At 38.7% G+C, this 20,221-nt stretch overlaps 2 protein-coding genes across 3 annotated transcripts; both read left to right on the top strand.

Moving 5' to 3' along the window:
* The first annotated feature begins 500 nt into the window (after window positions 1–500).
* LOC121789153 (pentatricopeptide repeat-containing protein At3g46790, chloroplastic-like) lies at window positions 501–10,015 on the top strand. The gene is made up of 2 exons (XM_042187659.1): window positions 501–703; window positions 9,427–10,015. The coding sequence occupies exons 1-2, from the start codon at window positions 501–503 to the stop codon at window positions 10,013–10,015; spliced, it is 792 nt and encodes a 263-aa protein (XP_042043593.1).
* A 200-nt stretch (window positions 10,016–10,215) lies between these two features.
* LOC121789167 (probable polygalacturonase) lies at window positions 10,216–14,172 on the top strand. Of its 2 annotated transcripts, XM_042187680.1 has the most exons (6): window positions 10,577–10,703; window positions 11,126–11,233; window positions 11,531–11,651; window positions 11,767–12,015; window positions 12,838–12,991; window positions 13,399–14,172. In XM_042187680.1, the coding sequence occupies exons 2-6, from the start codon at window positions 11,216–11,218 to the stop codon at window positions 13,922–13,924; spliced, it is 1,068 nt and encodes a 355-aa protein (XP_042043614.1). In that variant the 5' UTR covers window positions 10,577–10,703; window positions 11,126–11,215; the 3' UTR covers window positions 13,925–14,172. The 2 variants fall into 2 exon arrangements, with proteins under 2 accessions (XP_042043613.1, XP_042043614.1); XM_042187679.1 differs by lacking the exon at window positions 11,126–11,233 and having other exon boundaries at window positions 10,216–10,703.
* Window positions 14,173–20,221: the final 6,049 nt, after the last annotated feature.

Genomic DNA, 20,221 nt, shown 5'->3' with positions numbered 1-20,221 from the left:
CATAATGTATTCATAAATTTCAGAGAAATGTCACTAGCAACGCAAATGTCAATATGTCAACAGACCTCCAAAGGCACCTACAAAATGTCATCCTAAATTTTCATCTTCAATTCACAATGTCAACAAACCAGCATCTCCTACATTTCAACATGTCAACAGCAAATGTCTACAACTGAAGTTTCAGTATAATGTCAACAGCAAATTTGTTCACCCAAAAACCAACAGCCAATGCCGCAGATTTTCAACAAATAAACAACATCCGAGAAACGCCGCAGAGACAGATTTTCATGGGATTTAGGGATTTAACATTGAAAGATGTGGAAGACTTGTTCTGTTGTTCACAATAGAAGGCCACAAATTCGACGTACTCGCCGCTGCCGCGCAGCGCGCAATCCAAATTAGCGCCGCCGAGGAGTATAAGGCAAAATTCGCCGCATCAGGAACATGATCGGCCGCTGCCGCCGCAGCTGCCGGAGGAATTCAGGAGGGCGATCGAGGAGATGGCGCGCGGGAAGGAGCTGACGGCGCCGGCGACGCTGGTGATTCAGAAGGAGCTGTTCCGCACCGACGTGAGCAAAAACCACAACCGCCTCTCGATCCCGGCGAGCCAGATCAGCGACGGCTTCCTGACGGAGGAGGAGCGGCGCCGCCTCAGGGCGAGGAGGAAGGGCCGCGCGGACGTGAGGGTCGTGGATCTGCGTCGGTGATTTGGGAAGGAGAGGGAGAACACAAGCTGAACAACCCATTTTAAACATGAAATTACCATTCCGCCCTTTTATAATTAATTAATCTAAAAATATTTTTCATGTGGCAAATTCTGGACCACTCATTTAATAAAAATGAGTGGCTAATATTGCATCTCATTTCTCAATTAGCCTAAAAAATCTCAATTGATCATGGACCTATATATATATATATATATATATATAGGGTTTTGATCTATGCAAAATTGGATTTAAATACAGAAACGCATAACAATATCATAATTAGGGCATTTTTAGGTCATAATTAGGTAATTTGTAGGTCATGCTAACAAAGCATGACCTAAAACGATCTTAGTATGACATTAAATCAAAATATTATAATATGACCTAAAATTGCTTAATTATGACCTTCCGTGTTTTTGGTTAATTATTGACCATTAGATCATCTAATCCTAAGGCTGAGATTTGGTCTGCATTTCTGGATTTAAACACATACTTATTTTGATCATCTCCCTATATATATATATATATATATATATATATATATATATATATATATATATATATATATATAACTAGAGGAATGTAATCAAATGCAAACTCTAAATATTGTACAAACTCCAAACTATGATCTGAACTGTTAAAAATATCAACAGATTATAAAATAATAGCAACAGAAAATATCAGTACAGTGTCAACAGTTGACACCGTGTTGACATTGTTTTGATATTGTGTTGACATTGTATTGACATTGTGTTGACACTAAAATCTTAAAATTTACACTGTGTTGACATTGTGTTGAAAAGTTTGGAGTTTGTATAACATATGAGTTTGCATTTTATCACTACCCTATAACTAGAAACAACAAATATCATAAACAATTTCACATCCATATGCATACGCCTTTATGATCCTTTTTAATATTATGTGACTAATCAAGCCTTGTATCTGCCCCGTGATTTTCATTGTATACGACCCGTAAGTCCTTTATATTTATTTGACCTTTCCACGAAGGCCCCTCTTTGCTCTTTGTATTGACCTTTCCAGGAAGGTCCCTCTTTGATCTTTTGCTTTGACCAGTAGGTCTATTATCATTGTATATGACCCGTAGGTCCATTGCTATTGTATATCAGATTCAGAGCAAGACTGTCACATATCCTCTTTAATCACATGATGCGAATAATTCTAATGTCATATGTCGAACATATCCATTGCACCAATTACATATCCATACATTGCACCAATTAACTCCAATACTATAGATAAACATATACATTGCACAAATCACATATCCACATCATATTACACCATCAATATCAAATAACACATAAACATTTCAGGCTCACATCATATAATTCAAATATTCACTCCAATTTAACACCTAGCAATCAATAACAGAAAACATGTAAAACTAAAAGTGTGATTTATACAGACCTGCTTACGACAGAAAATTTTACCGAAGTCGTGATTCTGACTTCTGATTTAAAAGCTCCGACCCTATAAATTAATGGTTGCAAACAAATAAAATTTACACAAAGAACTCTTAATATGTAGGAATACGAATAAATACGAATCTGTGTGTGCCTGCGTGAGATTTTTCTCATTTACCTCTCTTCTAGTTTTATTTCCCTTCCTTTATTTTTCTTCCAAGTTTTTATTTTTTTTCCTTGTATTCCTATAGAGTATATATCATAGTAGTATGAAAAATAAGTCTCGGTTTTTGCCGACTTAATAATTTGAAAAACCAAACAAAATAAATAAATAAAAGTTATCTAATTTTACATTATCTAATTAGATGACACTTGTTGTTTGATGAATTTTAAGATGACAACTATTGTAGCTATAGGGAAACACGTGTACTAGCTAATTTGTGTTATCCACAATGTACAACTCTAAATAAATATAATAAAATTAATGCGTACTAAAAGAAAACACTTTGCGCACCCATAATTTTAATGAAATACAAATATATGTATTAGATGTGTATGTGTATAGAATATCAAATCCCAAAGTAACTAAGAAAACACTTTGCGCACCCATAATTTTAATGAAATACAAATATATGTATTAGATGTGTGTGTATGGAATATCAAATCCCAAAGTAACTAGTACATATGTGCATATTTAGTGCATGCATGAATCAAAATTAACTATTTCATGGTGATAACAACCTATAATTTACGTACCTTATTTTATAGCTATATTAATTTTTCAGTAACAAAAATAGAAAAAAAATGCTATCCTAAATGATGTCCATTTAATGTCTCTATAATTTGAAGGATAATAAAATGTGCAAAACATAATAAAATGCACAAATATGCAAATATGATGCATGTTTTGGGTCATGGATGTCACACAAAGTACATGTTATGCCTTGAATCTGTATAGTTTGCCGCTAGCCGAATGGGACGGTATGATATGTTTTTGTTTTAGGATATGTTTTTCTTTTAGGCCTTCATTTTCGACGATCAGGTTGTGCATGATAATACATGCGTTAGCCGGTTGCTCGTCCGTGGTGCAAATGAAACGAAGTGCAACGAATCGTATATATAGAGTTTTGAAAAAATATCAAAAATTGGGATGTCCCCCCGAGACGTCCGTCGAGTCACCACAATAGCGGACGAGAAGACGGACATCCCGACGGACGTCCGCGCATGACCGCGGACGACCCCTCTTCCGTCGATCTGATTTCCGCCCCAATAGTGGACGTCCTAGACGGACGATCCGCTCGCCGGTCGGACGTCCGCAATTGTGGATGCTCTTAACTATTATAATAATAATAATAATATTAATAATAATTAATAAAAAAGATACATAAGATATATATATATATATATATATATATATATATATATATATATATATAGGGTAGTGATCAAGGTATAACTAATCTTAAGTGTATAACTAGAGAACAAATCTCAGCCACACATCTTAATGGAATAAATATTATTTATTTTAATAATATAAAATAGGCCAAGGGTATTTTCGTAAAATATATTATGAAAATTAAATATGGGATCAATTTCTGGAGCTGGGATTCGAGGAATTGGAGACTCTTGGCAGGGGTGATGCGATGAGAAATGAGGCGGTTTTGGTGTGATTGAGCTTCAGAGATGTGGCGCTTTGTTTTGGGGATGGCGAAAGTCTGGTGGGGAGAGATGGGGGAGAAGAACACAGAGAAGTGTAGCTGCTTGACGCCATGTACGCGGAGCTACTCAATTCAGCTCTCTGCGTGTGTTTGTGATTTTTGAGAGAGAGATTTTGCAGAGAGATTGCAGAGAGAGGGGAGGAGGAAGAAAACAGACTAGTGGTTGTAGAAATCCGTTGATTTCAGTTATCTTCTATGGAGCCACGTAATTATCAAATACTGAGAAAAGTTACAACATTGCCACTTTTTTCCATAAGATTTTATCAAATAAGTGATTACCATGTATCTCATTGAATTCTAATCACATGTGGTGCATTTTTCCAATGAAAAAATGATGTGAATTTTCCTTAAAACTAATGGGCAATAGCCAATAGCTCGAATGATTTAAAAGAAATGTTCTGTTATTATTTACAAAATTAAACTATTTATGAAATCAAAAAATACAAAAATCCATCGATTAAAACTATCAAAACCATTTCCTGTTATTTACAAAACACATCACTCTTATCATGATTTACTTCACTCTTGTTTACAAAACACATCACTCTTAGCATGATTTTACTTCACTCTTGTTCACAAAACACATCACTCTTAGCATGATTTTACTTCACTCTTGTTTACGAAACACATCACTCTTAGCATGATTTTACTTCACTCTTGTTCACAAAACACATCACTCTTACTCTGATTTTACTTCACTCTTGTTCACAAAACACATCACTCTTACTGTGATTTTATTTCACTCTTGTTCACAAAACACATCACTCTTACTGTGATTTTACTTCACTCTTGTTCACAAAACACATCACTCTTATTCTGATTTTACTTCACTCTTGTTCACAAAACACATCACTCTTATTTTGATTTTACTTCACTCTTGTTCACAAAACACATCACTCTTATTCTGATTTTACTTCACTCTTGTTCACAAAACACATCACTCTTATTCTGATTTTACTTCACTTATGTTCTCAAAAAACATCACTCCTACTCTGATTTTACTTCACTCTTGTTCACAAAACACATCACTCTTACTGTGATTTTACTTCACTCTTATTCACAAAACACATCACTCTTACTGTGATTTTACTTCACTCTTGTTCACAAAACACATCACTCTTATTCTGATTTTACTTAACTCTTGTTCACAAAACACATCACTCTTAGCATGATTTTAGTTCACTCTTGTTTACAAAACACATCACTCTTAGCATGATTTTACTTCACTGTTGTTAATAAAATACATCACTATATCAAAAAATCACATCATTAGAGTAATTAAAGATAAACGTAGAATTAAATTAAGATTGGAAAAATAGCACACTTTCTAGAAAGATATTAAATTCAATAGATTAAGTAGTGACTAAACATTTTTATAACAACAACAATTAACCAACTATCCTCCTTGGTTACTAACATCAGCTCCAAATTTATTCTTCATTTCGAGTTCTTCCACAAAATAAGTAGGTCGTCTTCTCTGTGTGAATAAAATATCAAAACTCATCACATGGGATCAGCTCCAGCTCTCATAACAAACTAATCAACCAACTTGTTTTAACCATACAAACACTACCACTCTGTTGCTTCTCGAGCTATCATCGACTGATTTCAACAGAATGCATAATCAAATGTGCAGAGGGAGAGGATCAACATAATTTTCTTCTGTAAAACTTTCTGCAACCACTATGCCGCCGCCCCTTCAAACGCGCTGCAATCTCCGATCAACACAGGCGGCGGGAGATCTCTTTATCCCTTCAAAACGACTCTGCCGCGCCCGATTCCGATTCCGATTTTGAAATCGCATGCCAGTTTTGGTGATAGAGAAGCAGTCAACCCTAAGAGGATTCAAAGCAGTTCACGAAGCATAATTTTGGCTCTGCAGAGGATTCGAAGCAGTTCACGAAGCAGAATTTTGGCTATGCAATGACCATTATACCCCACCTTGTTATTGTGGAGTAAATTTGTGATCGAGGGAACTAATTTGACCTTAAATTAGAAAATTACATGTATTAATACTAGCCCTTGATTTTCTTGATCTTGTGGCTATAATTTGTTCTCTAGTTATAGGTTTAAGGGGCTTTTGCCCTAGATCACTACTCTATATATATATATATATATATATATATATATATATATATATATATATATATATATATATATAGATAGGGTAGTGATCAAGATATAACTATTTTTAAGGGTATAACTAGAGAACAAATCTCAGCCACACATCTTAATGGAACAAATATTATTAATTTTAATAAAATAAAATATGCTGAGGGTATTTTTGGAAATTACTTTCTGAATTAAAACATGCGATCAAATTACGCGAAATCTTCCAAATCTGCGATCCTTTCTTCTTCCAAATCGTAATTCTGAGCTGGGGGGTGGCGCCGGAGAGGATACTGGCGGCGGTGGGGGAGCTGGCAAAGGCGATCGGGGCGGAGGGGCTGTTGGCGGATTCAATCGTCGCGCCAATGCTGAAAAAACCCCAAATCAAAACCTACCTCTACGTCGGACTCACCGGAATCAGCGTCGGCGGGTAAGGAGACGCAACGATGAGCTGCCGTAGAAGAGAAGCGGAGTTTCGGAACAAGAGCGGGGCGCGGTGGCTGTAGGCTCTAAGATTCGTCTTCGATATAGTTAGTTTCCGTCTACGTTTAATGTTACTGATGTATCTTGTGATTTTACTTCACTCTTGTTTACAAAACATCACTCTTGTTCTGATTTTACTTCACTCTTGTTCACAAAACACATCACTCTTGTTCTGATTTCACTTCACTCTTGTTCACAAAACATATCACTCTTGTTCTGATTTCACTTCACTCTTGTTCACAAAACACATCACTCTTGTTCTGATTTCACTTCACTCTTGTTCTGATTTTACTTCACTCTTGTTCACAAAACACATCACTCTTGTTCTGATTTCACTTCACTCTTGTTCACAAAACACATCACTCTTGTTCTGATTTCACTTCACTCTTGTTCACAAAACACATCACTCTTGCTCTGATTTCACTTCACTCTTGTTCTGATTTTACTTCACTCTTGTTCACAAAACACATCACTCTTGTTCTGATTTTACTTCACTCTTGTTTACAAAACATCACTCTTGTTCTGATTTTACTTCACTCTTGTTCACAAAACACATCACTCTTGTTCTGATTTTACTTCACTCTTGTTCACAAAACACATCACTCTTATTATGATTTTACTTCACTCTTGTTCACAAAACACATCACTCTTATTGTGATTTTACTTCACTCTTGTTTACAAAACATCACTCTTGTTCTGATTTCACTTCACTCTTGTTCTGATTTCACTTCACTCTTGTTCACAAAACACATCACTCTTGTTCTGATTTCACTTCACTCTTGTTCTGATTTTACTTCACTCTTGTTCACAAAACACATCACTCTTGTTCTGATTTTACTTCACTCTTGTTTACAAAACACATCACTCTTAGCATGATTTTACTTCACTCTTCACTCTTAGCATGATTATTTTTGGGACAATTCAACATTGATATTATAATTAGATCAGAGCAAGAAGAAACAGAAAGGGGCTACATCTGAAATGCATAGCTAAAATCTCACAAAATTCAAATACTACACTACATCCCATCATAAAAATTGCAACGATAGCTTATCACCTAATGTTAATTCCCTAATTAAAGGAAATCAAAACTAAGAAAAACAGAAGATAAATTGGGAAATGCAGGCTAAATTATATCATAGATCTGTGTGTTCCCGCTCGGGGTCAGATGCCACGATCATGTGCGACAAGATGTCGTAGAGCGGCCCGCCCTTGGCCATCGCCTCCTTCTTCTCCTTGATCACCGCGATGAGCTCCTTCCGGAGCGCCGCCGCCGCCTTGTTGACGGTGGCGGTGTTGTTGGCCGCTGGAAGAGTGATGATTGGAGACACCGATGCAGATTCCTTCGTCGGGGAAAGAGAGTCACTTGAATCGCGAAAATATTGATAATTTCCAATCGAATTCCTCTTCAATCGGACGAATCGGCGGTAGGAGAGCTGAGAACTATTTTGCAGAAGAAGGAAGAGGAGGAGAAGAGAAGAATGCGGTTTCTTTTTCAAATGTCAATGATGTAATCTAATTTTGGATGTGCAATGACCATTATACCCCCGCCTTATTATTGTGGAGTAAATTTGTGATTGAGGGAACTAATATCTCATTAAATTCAAAAATTAATACTATCCCTTGATTTTTTTGATCTTGTGGCTATTATTTGTTCTCTAGTTATATGGTTAAGAGGTGTTTGCCATAGATCATGACCCTATATATATATATATATATATATATATATATATATATATATATCATTTTAGGTCCTCTTTTTGTGCACGTCCAAAATGTCCTTCATGGCAAAAATGTAAAAATATGATTTTTAGGGGATATTTTGGGTCAAAATTAACATCAGGTCCTAAAAATATGATATTCAAATAAAAATACGATATAAAACAAAGATCATGTACTCCCTTCGTTCCATGTTAATAGAGTCATTTTTCTATTTCAGGAAGTTTCAAATTAATTGAGTCATTTCTATTTTTGGCAAAAAGTAATTCTCCCTTTTAATTTATTCTCTCTTCATCTCTCTTACTTTATTCTACTTTTTCCACCATTCTTTTAACACATTATTTTTAAACTCCGTGTCGAAAAGAAATGTCTCTATTAGAGCATCTCCAACAAGGAAAGGCAAATGGAAGAAGTATATCATCTATTTACCTTCTCAAAAAATGAAATATACCCTTTCAAAAAGTAATACATTCTAAAGAAAAAGGTATATAGAAAGGTAAATGATTTTAAAAAAATAAAATAATACTACAAAATGCGTTAAAAATATAAAGTGTAATATCTTCTCAAATACCTTTTCCATTGCAGAATGATTTTTCATGAAAAGAATGCAAATTTGGTAGTTATAAGATTTTACCTCTCCATTGATGGAGAGGTAAAGATACCTCTTCAAAATGGGAAAAAGTATAATACCTTCTCAAATACCTCTTCCATTGGAGAATGATTTTTCATGCAAAAAAGGTAAATATGGTAGTTATCTAACTTTACCTCTCCATTTATCTCTCCCCTTGGAGATGCTCTTAACAAGAAACGGAGGGAATACCATTTTTGTGCAAAAGTAAAGTATTTATATTGTTCCCTTTTTATATAGTTCACTCTATTTTATATTGTTTCTCCTAATGTATTCTTCCCTTGTTTAATTCTAATCTCTCTGCAAAAAAAATGCATAGTTTTTTTACGGGACGAGAGAATATTAATTTTGTAAATCTATTAAACTGATAAACTCAGAGTATGGATTAATGTTTTGACGGTCAAAATAAATGTATTTGGATTGAGATTGACGACACTTCCAGTTAGGGCATGTAATTCGGTCATCGGTTAGTCGGTTAACCGATGACCAAACCGAATATCACACTTCTCGGTTAACCGATAACCGACAAATTCGGTTATCGGTTCTGTTTGGTTCCAAAATTAAGGCGTCTACTCGGTAACCGATTGGAACCGAATTACTCCAGTAACGTTAATCAGTGTGTTGGGAGCTTGCAGCCATTCTGGATTCGTTGATGAAGGAAAATCGTTGTTTGATTCGATGAGGAGAGAGCATGGGATTCGCCCTAGCGTGGAGCATTACGCTTGCATTGTGGATCTTCTTGGCAGAGCTAATAGACTAAAGGAAGCGGCTCAGATCATAGCCGATAGGCGAGATGAGCCAGGGGCGATGGTGTGGGGTGCTCTCCTCGGATCGCGCATGATTCATTGCAACGTGGAGCTTGCAGAGAGGGCGAGCAGGATGCTATTTGAGCTCGAGCCCACGAATGCAGGGAACTATGTGCTTCTTGCTGGGATATATGCAGAGGCGAAAATGTGGGACGAGGTGAAGAGAGTGAAGAAGGTGTTGGAAGAGAAGGGGCTGCAGAAGGTACCGGGATGCTGCTGGATTGAAGCGAAGAAAATGGTGTACTCAATTAGGTCTGTGGACGAGGTGAATCCTCAAATTGAGCTGGTCCATGCTTTGGTGGTGAAGCTGTCGGAGGAGATGATGGAGCAGGGGTACGTGCCGGAGACGAAATCGGTGTTGTACGAGCTTGATACGGAGGAGAAGCAGCGGATGTTGTTGGGGCACAGTGAGAAATAGGCTATGAACTGCATAATTTTTTTATTTTTTTTTAATTCTGTTTCGGTTCGGTTAACCAGAACCGAACCGACCCTATTCGGTTAGGAACCGAACCAAACCGAACCGAGGCCAATTCGGTTTCGTTTCCGATGCTTCAATCTCTGTTACTTTTATGCTCGGTTAACCGTGTTGTCGGTTCGAATAACCTGCCCTACTTCCAGTCAGTGGCAAGATTCAGCTGGATCACTCGCTCATTACTTCTTCGATTTTCTACCAAGCTTAGAAACAAATGGTAGATTCTCTCCGATTCTCACGCAGCACCTCTTTCAGACCCGATTCCCGCCGCACTCTGCTTCAATGGATCCCTCAATTTCTTTCCTTCCACCGCACTCTGCTGGCTCTCATCTGGGCCCTCGGTTTCGTTTTCATAATCGCGTGGCAGAGGGCAGCCGTCGATCGCTTCTGGGGCCCACCATCCCGCTCCATTCCCCGCCTCCGCCCGCTTGTCTTCAATCTCGCCGATTTCGGGGCGGTGGGAGATGGCATTACCGTGAATACCAAGGCTTTTGAGAGGGCGGTTTCGGAAATTCGGAGGCGCGGCGGCGGCCAGCTCAATGTGGAGGCTGGACGCTGGCTCACCGCCCCTTTCAACCTCACCAGCCACATGACTTTGTTTCTCGCCCAAAATGCTGTTATTCTTGGAATTGATGTGAGAGTCCTTTCCTCCTCCTCATCTCCTTATTTGTTCAATTAGGTTTGGCTGGTGAAGGAATGTGAATTAGGACTAGGATGAATTTTGTTTTTCGTTTGGAAGAAAGGTGAAATTTTTGCTCGAATCTTCATGCTTAATAATAGCATTATTGTTTGTAGTGAAATTCTGAGGGAACTAATTAATTCTGTTTGTGATATTCATGTTGTGTTTGCTCCATTGGGAGAACTGAGTATTTAGGGTGAAATACATGAACCATTGGGTTAAAGCACTCCAATTTGGAAACCACTTGACTTTTGGAGCACTTTAATTTGTGAAGTCGTCTCATCTCCACATTTTTTGCATTCTGCCTTGGCTTATAAGTAGTTCATTGAACAAAATCCTTGCTCACAATCTTGAGACCATTCTGCTTTTGTCTTCAGTTTACTCTGTGCAATTCGACTCTATGAAGATTTTTAAGTTTCAAATGGAAAAGGGGCACTCCTACCAGGATAACTTATCCTTCATTTGTTATGAATACAGGGCCCCTGGTATGATTTTATTTCTAATCTGCTGAACTATCTCTACTAAGTTCACACTGTGTTTTCATACTTTTTTATTGTTTGTTGAAGCCAAAATAATCTGGCTCTAATTGTTAGCTGATAGATACTGTGCCTGCTGTACTTAATTTCCTGTGATACCAGGTTATATTCAAAATAAAACTTTGTCCCCAGTTTTTCCTGTTTTATCCTTTGTTTCAGTTCCCAACCTTTCACTTGAACAGAAAGTATATTAAACTGTGAACTAGGAGAAAGACATATAACATGAGATATTTTTGGATGAGACAGGATGAGAATCACTGGTTGCTGATGCCTCCTCTGCCTTCTTATGGTTTTGGAAGAGAAAGAGCTGGGCCAAGATATGGAAGCTTGATTCATGGTCAGAACCTAACGGATGTTGTGATAACAGGTAACATCATATGTGTTAAGTCTTCTCCACATTGTGGTGCTTTTCTGATAAATTTTTCAATGAATTTTGTTTGATGCAACACTAGTTCAGCCTTGGTAACTCATGGTTTTAACAGGACACAATGGTACCATCAATGGGCAAGGCCAAACATGGTGGACTAAGTACCGGAAGAATCTTTTGAATTATACAAGGGGTCCACTCCTGCAGCTTATGTGGTCAAGAGATATTCATATATCTGATGTGACTCTGCGTGATTCTCCGTTCTGGACTCTACATCCATACGACTGTCAGAATGTTACTATCAGCAACGTGACCATATTGGCTCCACTATCTGGCGCCCCAAATACTGACGGAATAGATCCTGGTAAATTTTATTTTATTCAAATATTTATCAAAATTTTTACGTTGATTTAGATGATAGACTGTTAGCTTATTGTTGATTGGTGTAATTAAATGATAGCAGCATGCCAGCACCAAGTTTTGATATAATGTAATGATTTTGGGATGAGATTTTCTGTACAAAAAGATATTCAGTATATAATTAGTCTAGAGAAACTTTGCCTTTTGGATCTAATATTCTCTGTCGAAACATTGAAATTTGTTTGTATTTCAAATATCTAAAGCAAAACACTGGCCTGTGTGATCCTTTGAAATGCTTTCTGTAAGTAAGCTGTGGTTAGGAATTAAAAAGGTGTTCATTCAATACATTCATATACCTCTTACATATAATAAGAAGGCTAAGAATATATATACTGCAGTTACTTAACAGTGACAAGCTTGACCCCACTTGTTTTGTAATGCAAAGAAAAGGGACTTTGGTGTCTAGTATAACCAGTAGGCAGTAGGATGCATAAAGTTACACACAACATGAATGGTGCTGTTACCTGTAACAAGACTAATTGCTTTGAACTGTCAGCGAAAAAAGGGTCAAATTTACAAGATTTGTCTATGGTACTTCTAAGTTCTAATGAATAATTGAAATCTCACTTGTAAGAGAAGTGATACTATTTGGACTAGAGTCAGGGATATAGTGGTTTGCCTCCGCAAGGATTCTCGAAACCAAATAATAAATTTTAGCTGCATTATAGAGATGAAAAAATGTCGCTTTACAGCTTCTTTGTGGGTTTTACCTTGCCTGTGGGAACTGATCAAATGAAGTTAAAAACTGCATCTGGTGCGCCTGCAGATTCATGCAAGAACGTATTGATAGAGAACAGTTACATAAGTGTAGGAGATGATGGAATTGCAATCAAAAGTGGGTGGGATCAGTATGGAATTGCTTATGGCCGGCCTTCTGCCAACATTCTCATACGTAATGTCGTTGTGCGCTCAATGATAAGGTCAGATGACAGCTATGTTGCAATTCTTCTTGCTAAAGAATTCAGATGACAGGATTCGTTTGTTGGATGTATAAAATACTTTTTTAGCATAATTATATACTCCATCTGAATGCCCTTTGCATCGTGTGTAATCTAAGAGTACTTGTCAGCTCATGTTTTCTTACTGGTAAATGGACGCACATGCCTTTCTTTCTCAAATATGATCTTGCATCTCAGTTACAATTTTCCTTTGCTTTTTAAGGGATTGTTCTCATATTTAGTACACATGCAACTGGATCAACTCTCATTGAGCTTGTCACGATTTTACTTTTGATGTTATCTGTGGTCATGTGTATCTAGATGTTAATAACCATCTGTCATCTTTTCTTGTTATTTTCCGTTGTATTGATGACTGTCATGTATAACAGTGCAGGTGTATCGATTGGCAGTGAAATGTCCGGTGGAGTTACAAATGTAACCGTGGAGAATCTCCTTGTTTGGAACTCGAAGAGGGGTATTAGAATCAAGACAAGTGCTGGTAGGGGGGGTTTTGTTCAGCATATCACCTACCAGAACCTTACACTAGACAACGTGAGGGTGGGTATTGTGATCAAGACAGATTACAATGAGCATCCAGACGAAGGCTATAATCCAAACGCCCTTCCGCTCATTGAAGATATAAGATTTGATGGGATACGCGGACAGGGAGTTCGCATCCCAGTTCGAATCTATGGCAGCCAAGAGATTCCAGTGAGAAATGTGAGTTTCAAGGACATGTTGGTCGGAATAACATACAAGAAAAAGCGAATATTCCAGTGTTCATATGTCCAAGGACACGTGATCGGGACGATTTTTCCTGCCCCGTGTGAGAATCTTGATGTGTATGACGAACAAGGGCGGCTGGTCAGGCCGTCGACATCTCAGAGCAGCGATGACACGGAATATGATCCATGAATATCTGGAAGGCTGGTCGTTGTCTTATTTGTTGGGTGTCTTGACCCATCGATCTTTTTCGTGTATCTTTTACCTCTCTCTTTTTCAAGAATTTTGGTGGAACAAAATACTACATAGAAAATCAACAACATTGAGTAGTTTTCAAAATTCAAGAGAAATTTGTGTCGAAAGAAGCAAATTTATTCATTGGTGTATTTGTGTAGAGCTTGTATTTTTCAAATGAAATAATACGTGATTCGATTTTGACATTTCCCAGGTAAAAATCTTTAAAATTTTGCTAACAGTTACTTAAATTTCAAAAGAATCTAACTAATGTTAACCTGTGCGATGCACAAAAAACTTTTACTATAATTTTATATTTGCTTGAAAATGTGAAATTTAATACTGTACACAATCGATATTCATGTTTACAATGTTAGAAAGATGAAAAAAAAACAGTACTATGATCACACTATAAACCTTGTAGTCTCCTTTGAACGGTTAGTCAAAAATTATAAATAATTAATATTCCAAAATTGTTCATTTTTCTGTTTAGTAGGAGTACTACATTTTAGAATTTTAAATTAAATTTACTATGATTTGTTAACGTTGCAGTGGAAGATTTTGCAATTTATATAAACCAATAAAAAAAATCCTAAAACATAAATAATAAATTCTATAGAGAATTGAACCTTTAAAATTCTTCAAAAATCAAAGTGATTTGCTATTATTTTCTAAATTTTCACCAATTAATTTATGTGAGGTGCAGTGGAGAGAGGTTGTCATAGACTAAATCATTCCTATTGGTGGTTTATTTTGATTCAATACGATTAGAAGACACTACCAACTCTAATCTTAGGTCATCTGTAACGTTGTCTCTTATCCATTCCTTAACCGTCTCTTAAATTACTATTCTTGGGTCCCACTGTACTTTTTACTACATCTCTTAACTAAGAGACAGAACCTGCAACCCTCTATCTCTTATCCGTCTCTTAACCATCTCTTAAATTACTATTCATTCATTTTAATTTTTTATTTTTATTTTGTTTCCAACCAATTCAATTAATAAAAGCACATTTCATTAAATAAAATAAATTTACAACATAAAATTCTTAAAAAAATAAAAAAACATAATTAAAAATCCTAAAAAATGAAAAATACATAATTTAATTTCTCCCGCTCACTCTCACTAAATTCAAAATCTTTAAGCTCAAAGAAGCAGAAAAAACGGTTGCCAAATTTTGCCCAAATGTGCTCAATTAGATCATCTTGGAGTTGGGCGTGGGCGATAGAGTCACGTGTCCCTGCTCGAATAGACAACCGTTCTTGTATAGACGGATGCACTCCACGAGGCGGACTACTTGCGGTAGAGCTTCCGGGGGCTTCAGGGTCGAACCAGTTTCCCGCCTCAGGTCCTTCGTCTTGGACAATCATGTTGTGCAAGATTATGCACGTATACATGATGTCGACCATACTCTCCATAAACCACGTACGAGCCGGGGCTGTGATAATGTTGAAGCGCGCTTGGAGAACCCCGAACGCCCTCTCCACATCCTTGAGAGCAGCCTCTTGCTTCTGCGCAAAAAGAGCTTGTTTTGCGTTCACAGGCCTACTGCACGTCTTCACGAAGGTTGGCCACTTCGGGTAGATACCGTCGGCAAGATAGTACCACATTTTATACCGCCGGTTGTTAGCGATGAAGTTGATGGCCGGCGCTTTACCATCCAAAACTTCGGCGAAGAGGTCGGATTGGTGGAGCACGTTTACGTCGTTGTTCGATCCGGGGACCCCGAAGTACGCATGCCAGATCCTTAGCCGGTAGTCGGCAACGGCCTCGAGTATAACAGTGGGGTGGGTGCCTTTGTGGCCGCTCGTGTATGACCCCCTCCACGCCACAGGGCAATTCTTCGATTGTCAGTGCATGCAATCGGCGCTGCCGAGCACCTCGGGGAATCCGTGCACTTCTTCGTGAAGGTGGAGCAGAAACTGGCATTCTTTCGTGCTTGACTTCCGGAGAAATTCGTCGGTGAAGGCTGCCCGGACGCCTTTGCAGAATTGGATCAAGCACATTCTCCCAGTGTTTTCTCCAATGTGGAGGTATTCGTCAACACATCCGCCGTTTGTCCAGTCGCAAGCTGACGGATTGCTGCACTAGATTTTTGCAGCTTCGTGTGGCTGGGACGGCCGACGGCGTCGAACCTTTCTTAGAAGAACTCTTCTCGGGCTGCCAATGTATTTGCGATGTGGAGAAATAGCGGTTTCCGCATGCGAAAACGGGGACGGAAGTAGGTATCTCCCCAAACCGGGTTATCGCAGAAGTAGTCGCGTACTAACCTTGCAGAAGCTTCCTCCCGATTACGATGGATGTAAGTCCGGGAGCGTCTTTGGGGCGGCGCGGCTTCCTCCGCCTCCCGGCGTCGATCTTCTTCAAGTGATTCTTCCATTATTCGACGCATTTGCTCAGATGGATCCATTAGATCGATTAACTTTGGGGGAAGAATAAAAGAGTTGATTTGAGATGAAAATTGGAGTGGAAAGAGAGATGATTTGAGAAGAATAGATGTGTGTTTGTGTGTAAAATGAGGATGAAATAAGAGTATTTATAGAGTAAAAAATAAAAAAAAATTGGAAAAACAGCCGAAAAACGGTAATATTACCGTTTTCGAATTTTAATTTTTTTATTAAATAATTCATTTAAAAAAATTTATTTATTGCATCAGCGTGACGAAACCCACTCGCGGGCCGGCGAGTGGGCGTCACGCATCTTGCCGGAGGGCGCCACGTCGCGCGTGCGCGGCGAGACAGCTCGCGGGCTGTCTCAGCAAGCCGGGCGTCTCGGCGGGCTGGGGACGAGACGGGACACTGCAACGTGTCCCGCGCCCGTCTCGTCACGGAGGGAAGGGATTCGAGCCACCCGCGTAATGTTAGGGTTTGTATACTAGAAATCATCTTTCGAGTGATTGAATACTGTAAAACTCTAATAATTATTTTCCAATGAATGCAACAGATTATTTTTGTCATAATGTTGTTATGTTTTACATTTAATGGGTGTTTATTGTATATTTAAATGTATAATCGAACATAACATAAGTCTAAGTCTTTGTTCTAGTAGACCGGTTGTGGGCTGCGCTCAATTTAAGGTACGCGGTCAGTTCTGAACAAAGAAAAATAAGAATTATACAAACCAGATAGACCTAGACTACCTATCGTGAAAGGTTGTAATGTCAGTCCGATTATTTCTAAGCCTTATTGAAATATGATGACGTTGGTGTGGTATAACACTAAATGGATCTAACAGCAAGACGAGTCTTTATGCTATCTACTGAAAGACGAGGTCTTGATAATTAATTTCTTAATCAATGTACATTAGCATTGAGCATACTATATTGAGTATCTACTACTTTGACTTACCAAAGGTGTGAGTTTTTCGTCACCTAACGATCCAGGTATTTTGGGTAGTGGTGATCATTGTCTAGCGGTGCTAGGATTGCTATTATGTTGAATCATGCTCGAGGAGAGTCTCGTTTGATAACATCCACAAGAGGAGCTCGAAACAAGGTTTTATTATTCGGAACCTAGCTAGTTGGAGTTTAATTACTCTATGAATAATAAATAAGAGTTTCTTGCTAAGTCCACTCTTGGAGAATAAAATATGTTAATTAATTAAGTCCATAGCAGACATTAATTAATTAATTAATATTCCTATCTTAAGCGCGGGAAATGAATTAAACAAATAAAAGGAAACCCGGAATACTTGTAATTTCGGATTTGGAAAGGCAGTGCAATATTACTTCTGTAGTGGCTGCTTGTAATATTCCAATATAAGCTTATAATTAAATTGTGGGTTTAATTTAATTAGTAAAAAGCTAATTGGGTGAGGTCATGTCCAAATTCTTCCTTAGATCCCTGACTGGGCCCAATATGTGACTTTATAAATAGGAGAATAAAGGAGACAGAAAATATAATTATTATAGCCACAATTTTCGTCCCCCTCTAGAGAAAGAGAGAGAATTCAAAAATTATTCCCTCCGTGTGCTGAGTTATGTCTTCATTATTCGAGTCCTAGTATTCTGGTGAGATTTGCCCACACAAATATCAGTATACAGTCCGGGACACCAGTCAGAAGATCAGAGGTCGAGTATTGAAGATCTTCACGTGGAGACGGAGCAAGCCATCATCGATTCTTGATTGAATCAACGAGGTAAATTGGCTAATTCCGTAGTGAGCATGTTTTAGGGATTTTATATGCTAAAGCATGTTTTAATTCAAGTTATGAGCATGATACATGTGATAATTACGCGAATATAATTTGTCTAAACAATCTGCTAAATAGATCAATTTTATGTGATCGGATTTCATGCACGCTTCCGCTGCCAACCCCTTCAATTGGTATCAGAGCCAGTCTTTGGCTCTGATGATTTGGATTTAAATTTTGCGAAATTCATGTATGCATGTATTATTTGATTGCGAAGCATGTTCTTGGTGTTTTGTTTAATTTATTATGCATGAGGAACTCAAGAACTATCGAATCAAAGAACTTGAATTACTCGATCGTATGAGACGTGCGATCCGTCGGCGCTCGCGCCGAGACGGATTGCACCGCGCGCGATCGTGAAACAGGGTTGTCGATTGAGTGGGAGCCGAGGGATCGCGATCACAGGGCGACGCGCAGTTTTAAAATATTTTTAACAAATTTTCAATTTATTACGGATTTTTATGAATTTTATAGTAGCACTCCATACTACTATTTATTACTCCGTATAACAGAAATTTTTAAAAAATCATTAAAATAAAGATTTAATGAAATAAAAGAATAAAAATTTTCAAAAACAAAAAATTGAACTGCGAGCGTAGATTTCCACCTTTATCTCTTAGAGTGTCCACAATAACGCGGACAAGACCAAGACACAACCACAAAAACTTGTCCAGCCTAATAGTGGACTTGTTCACAGTCACAAATCACATTATTTTACCAATTGTTAGCACAAATCACATTATTTTATCAAAAAAAACCGAAAATTAAAAAAAAAACAAAAAAAAAGTGGTCAGCGCCGCGGCCTTCCACCCTGCGCCCCGTCCTCGCCGAGCACCTGGCGCGCCCGCGTCCTCCACTACCCGCCGCCACCGCCCTCGTCCTCCCCTATAGTGAACCGTGGTCGCGCCGCCCCCCGTAGCAGCTGTCTCGGCTCTCTATTTCAGGCACTGAAATATGCTAAATGAGGCACTGCAATATCAATATTCTAAATGATAATGCACTGCAACATCAGTATTCTAAATGAATCATGGCTATATTCAAAATGATGCAATGCCAAAATCTTGTTATAACACAATACTGCAATATTTTAAATGACGCGCTATAGTATTGTCAGATTCAGTGATGGATTGTTTGCCGATTTTGTCAAATTGAAAAGTAGTTTGTGATTTTGATTAACAAGAAGTATTTGGTTGAGTATTGTTCAATTTCTTGAATGGTTCTTGGGCGGCTATGACACTGTTGGGATTACCGTGGCATAACTTAAGAATGATGTCCATGGTCGGAAAACTTATGCCGAAGGAGGTTCGGATGCCCACTTTTGCTTGACATTCAAATACTCTATCACATTTGCAAACAGTTCCGACTTTAATATGAATAATAGGACATTCACCCCTTAGGGCATCCACAATGGGACGCCCGATGGCACGCCCGATGCGTGCCATCGTCCACCCCATTGTGGGTGCCCGCCATCGTTCGCGCCCTACGCCCACGCCCGATGCATCGTCCGCGGTTGAAGTGCGGACGATGGCATATAGTCCGCGCCATCGTCCGCGCCATTGTGGGCTCGGCGGACGATGGGTGCGGACGATGGGCTATCGTCCGCGCCATCGGGCGCCCATTGCGGGATCGGCGGACGATGGTCGCGGACGATGCCACGTGTTTTTTATTTTTGTATAAATACCCCTACCCCACCTTCATTTGTAACGTTTCATTTTCACAATTTCACTCTCGAAACTTACAGTTTTATTATTTCGACGAAATGAATACAAGTCCCAACAGTCCGATGTTTGGGGAGGCGCATTGGCCGGGTACAGAACCCGACAAATATCGGTCGTTCGATGCCAACGCACAGCACGATCCCGAATTCAGCACGGAATCATACGGTTTGTCTAACATGGAGCCGTCGCCCCCTCCCGACGCGCTGCCGAGGCCGCCGCCGACGACACCCCATCCGCTTCCGCCCCCGCGAAAAAGAAGCGGAACCGGCAGCGCGCGCAGAAGTTGCCACCTCCGGGAGTATGTGAAGAGTATTCCCCCGGCCGTACAAACTACCAGCCGGATGA

The sequence above is a fragment of the Salvia splendens genome, unplaced genomic scaffold (assembly GCF_004379255.2).
Source record: "Salvia splendens isolate huo1 unplaced genomic scaffold, SspV2 ctg152, whole genome shotgun sequence".
Lineage (NCBI taxonomy): Eukaryota > Viridiplantae > Streptophyta > Magnoliopsida > Lamiales > Lamiaceae > Salvia > Salvia splendens.
Note: the sequence above shows the minus strand (reverse complement) of the source record. Positions and strands in the feature narration are given on the sequence as shown.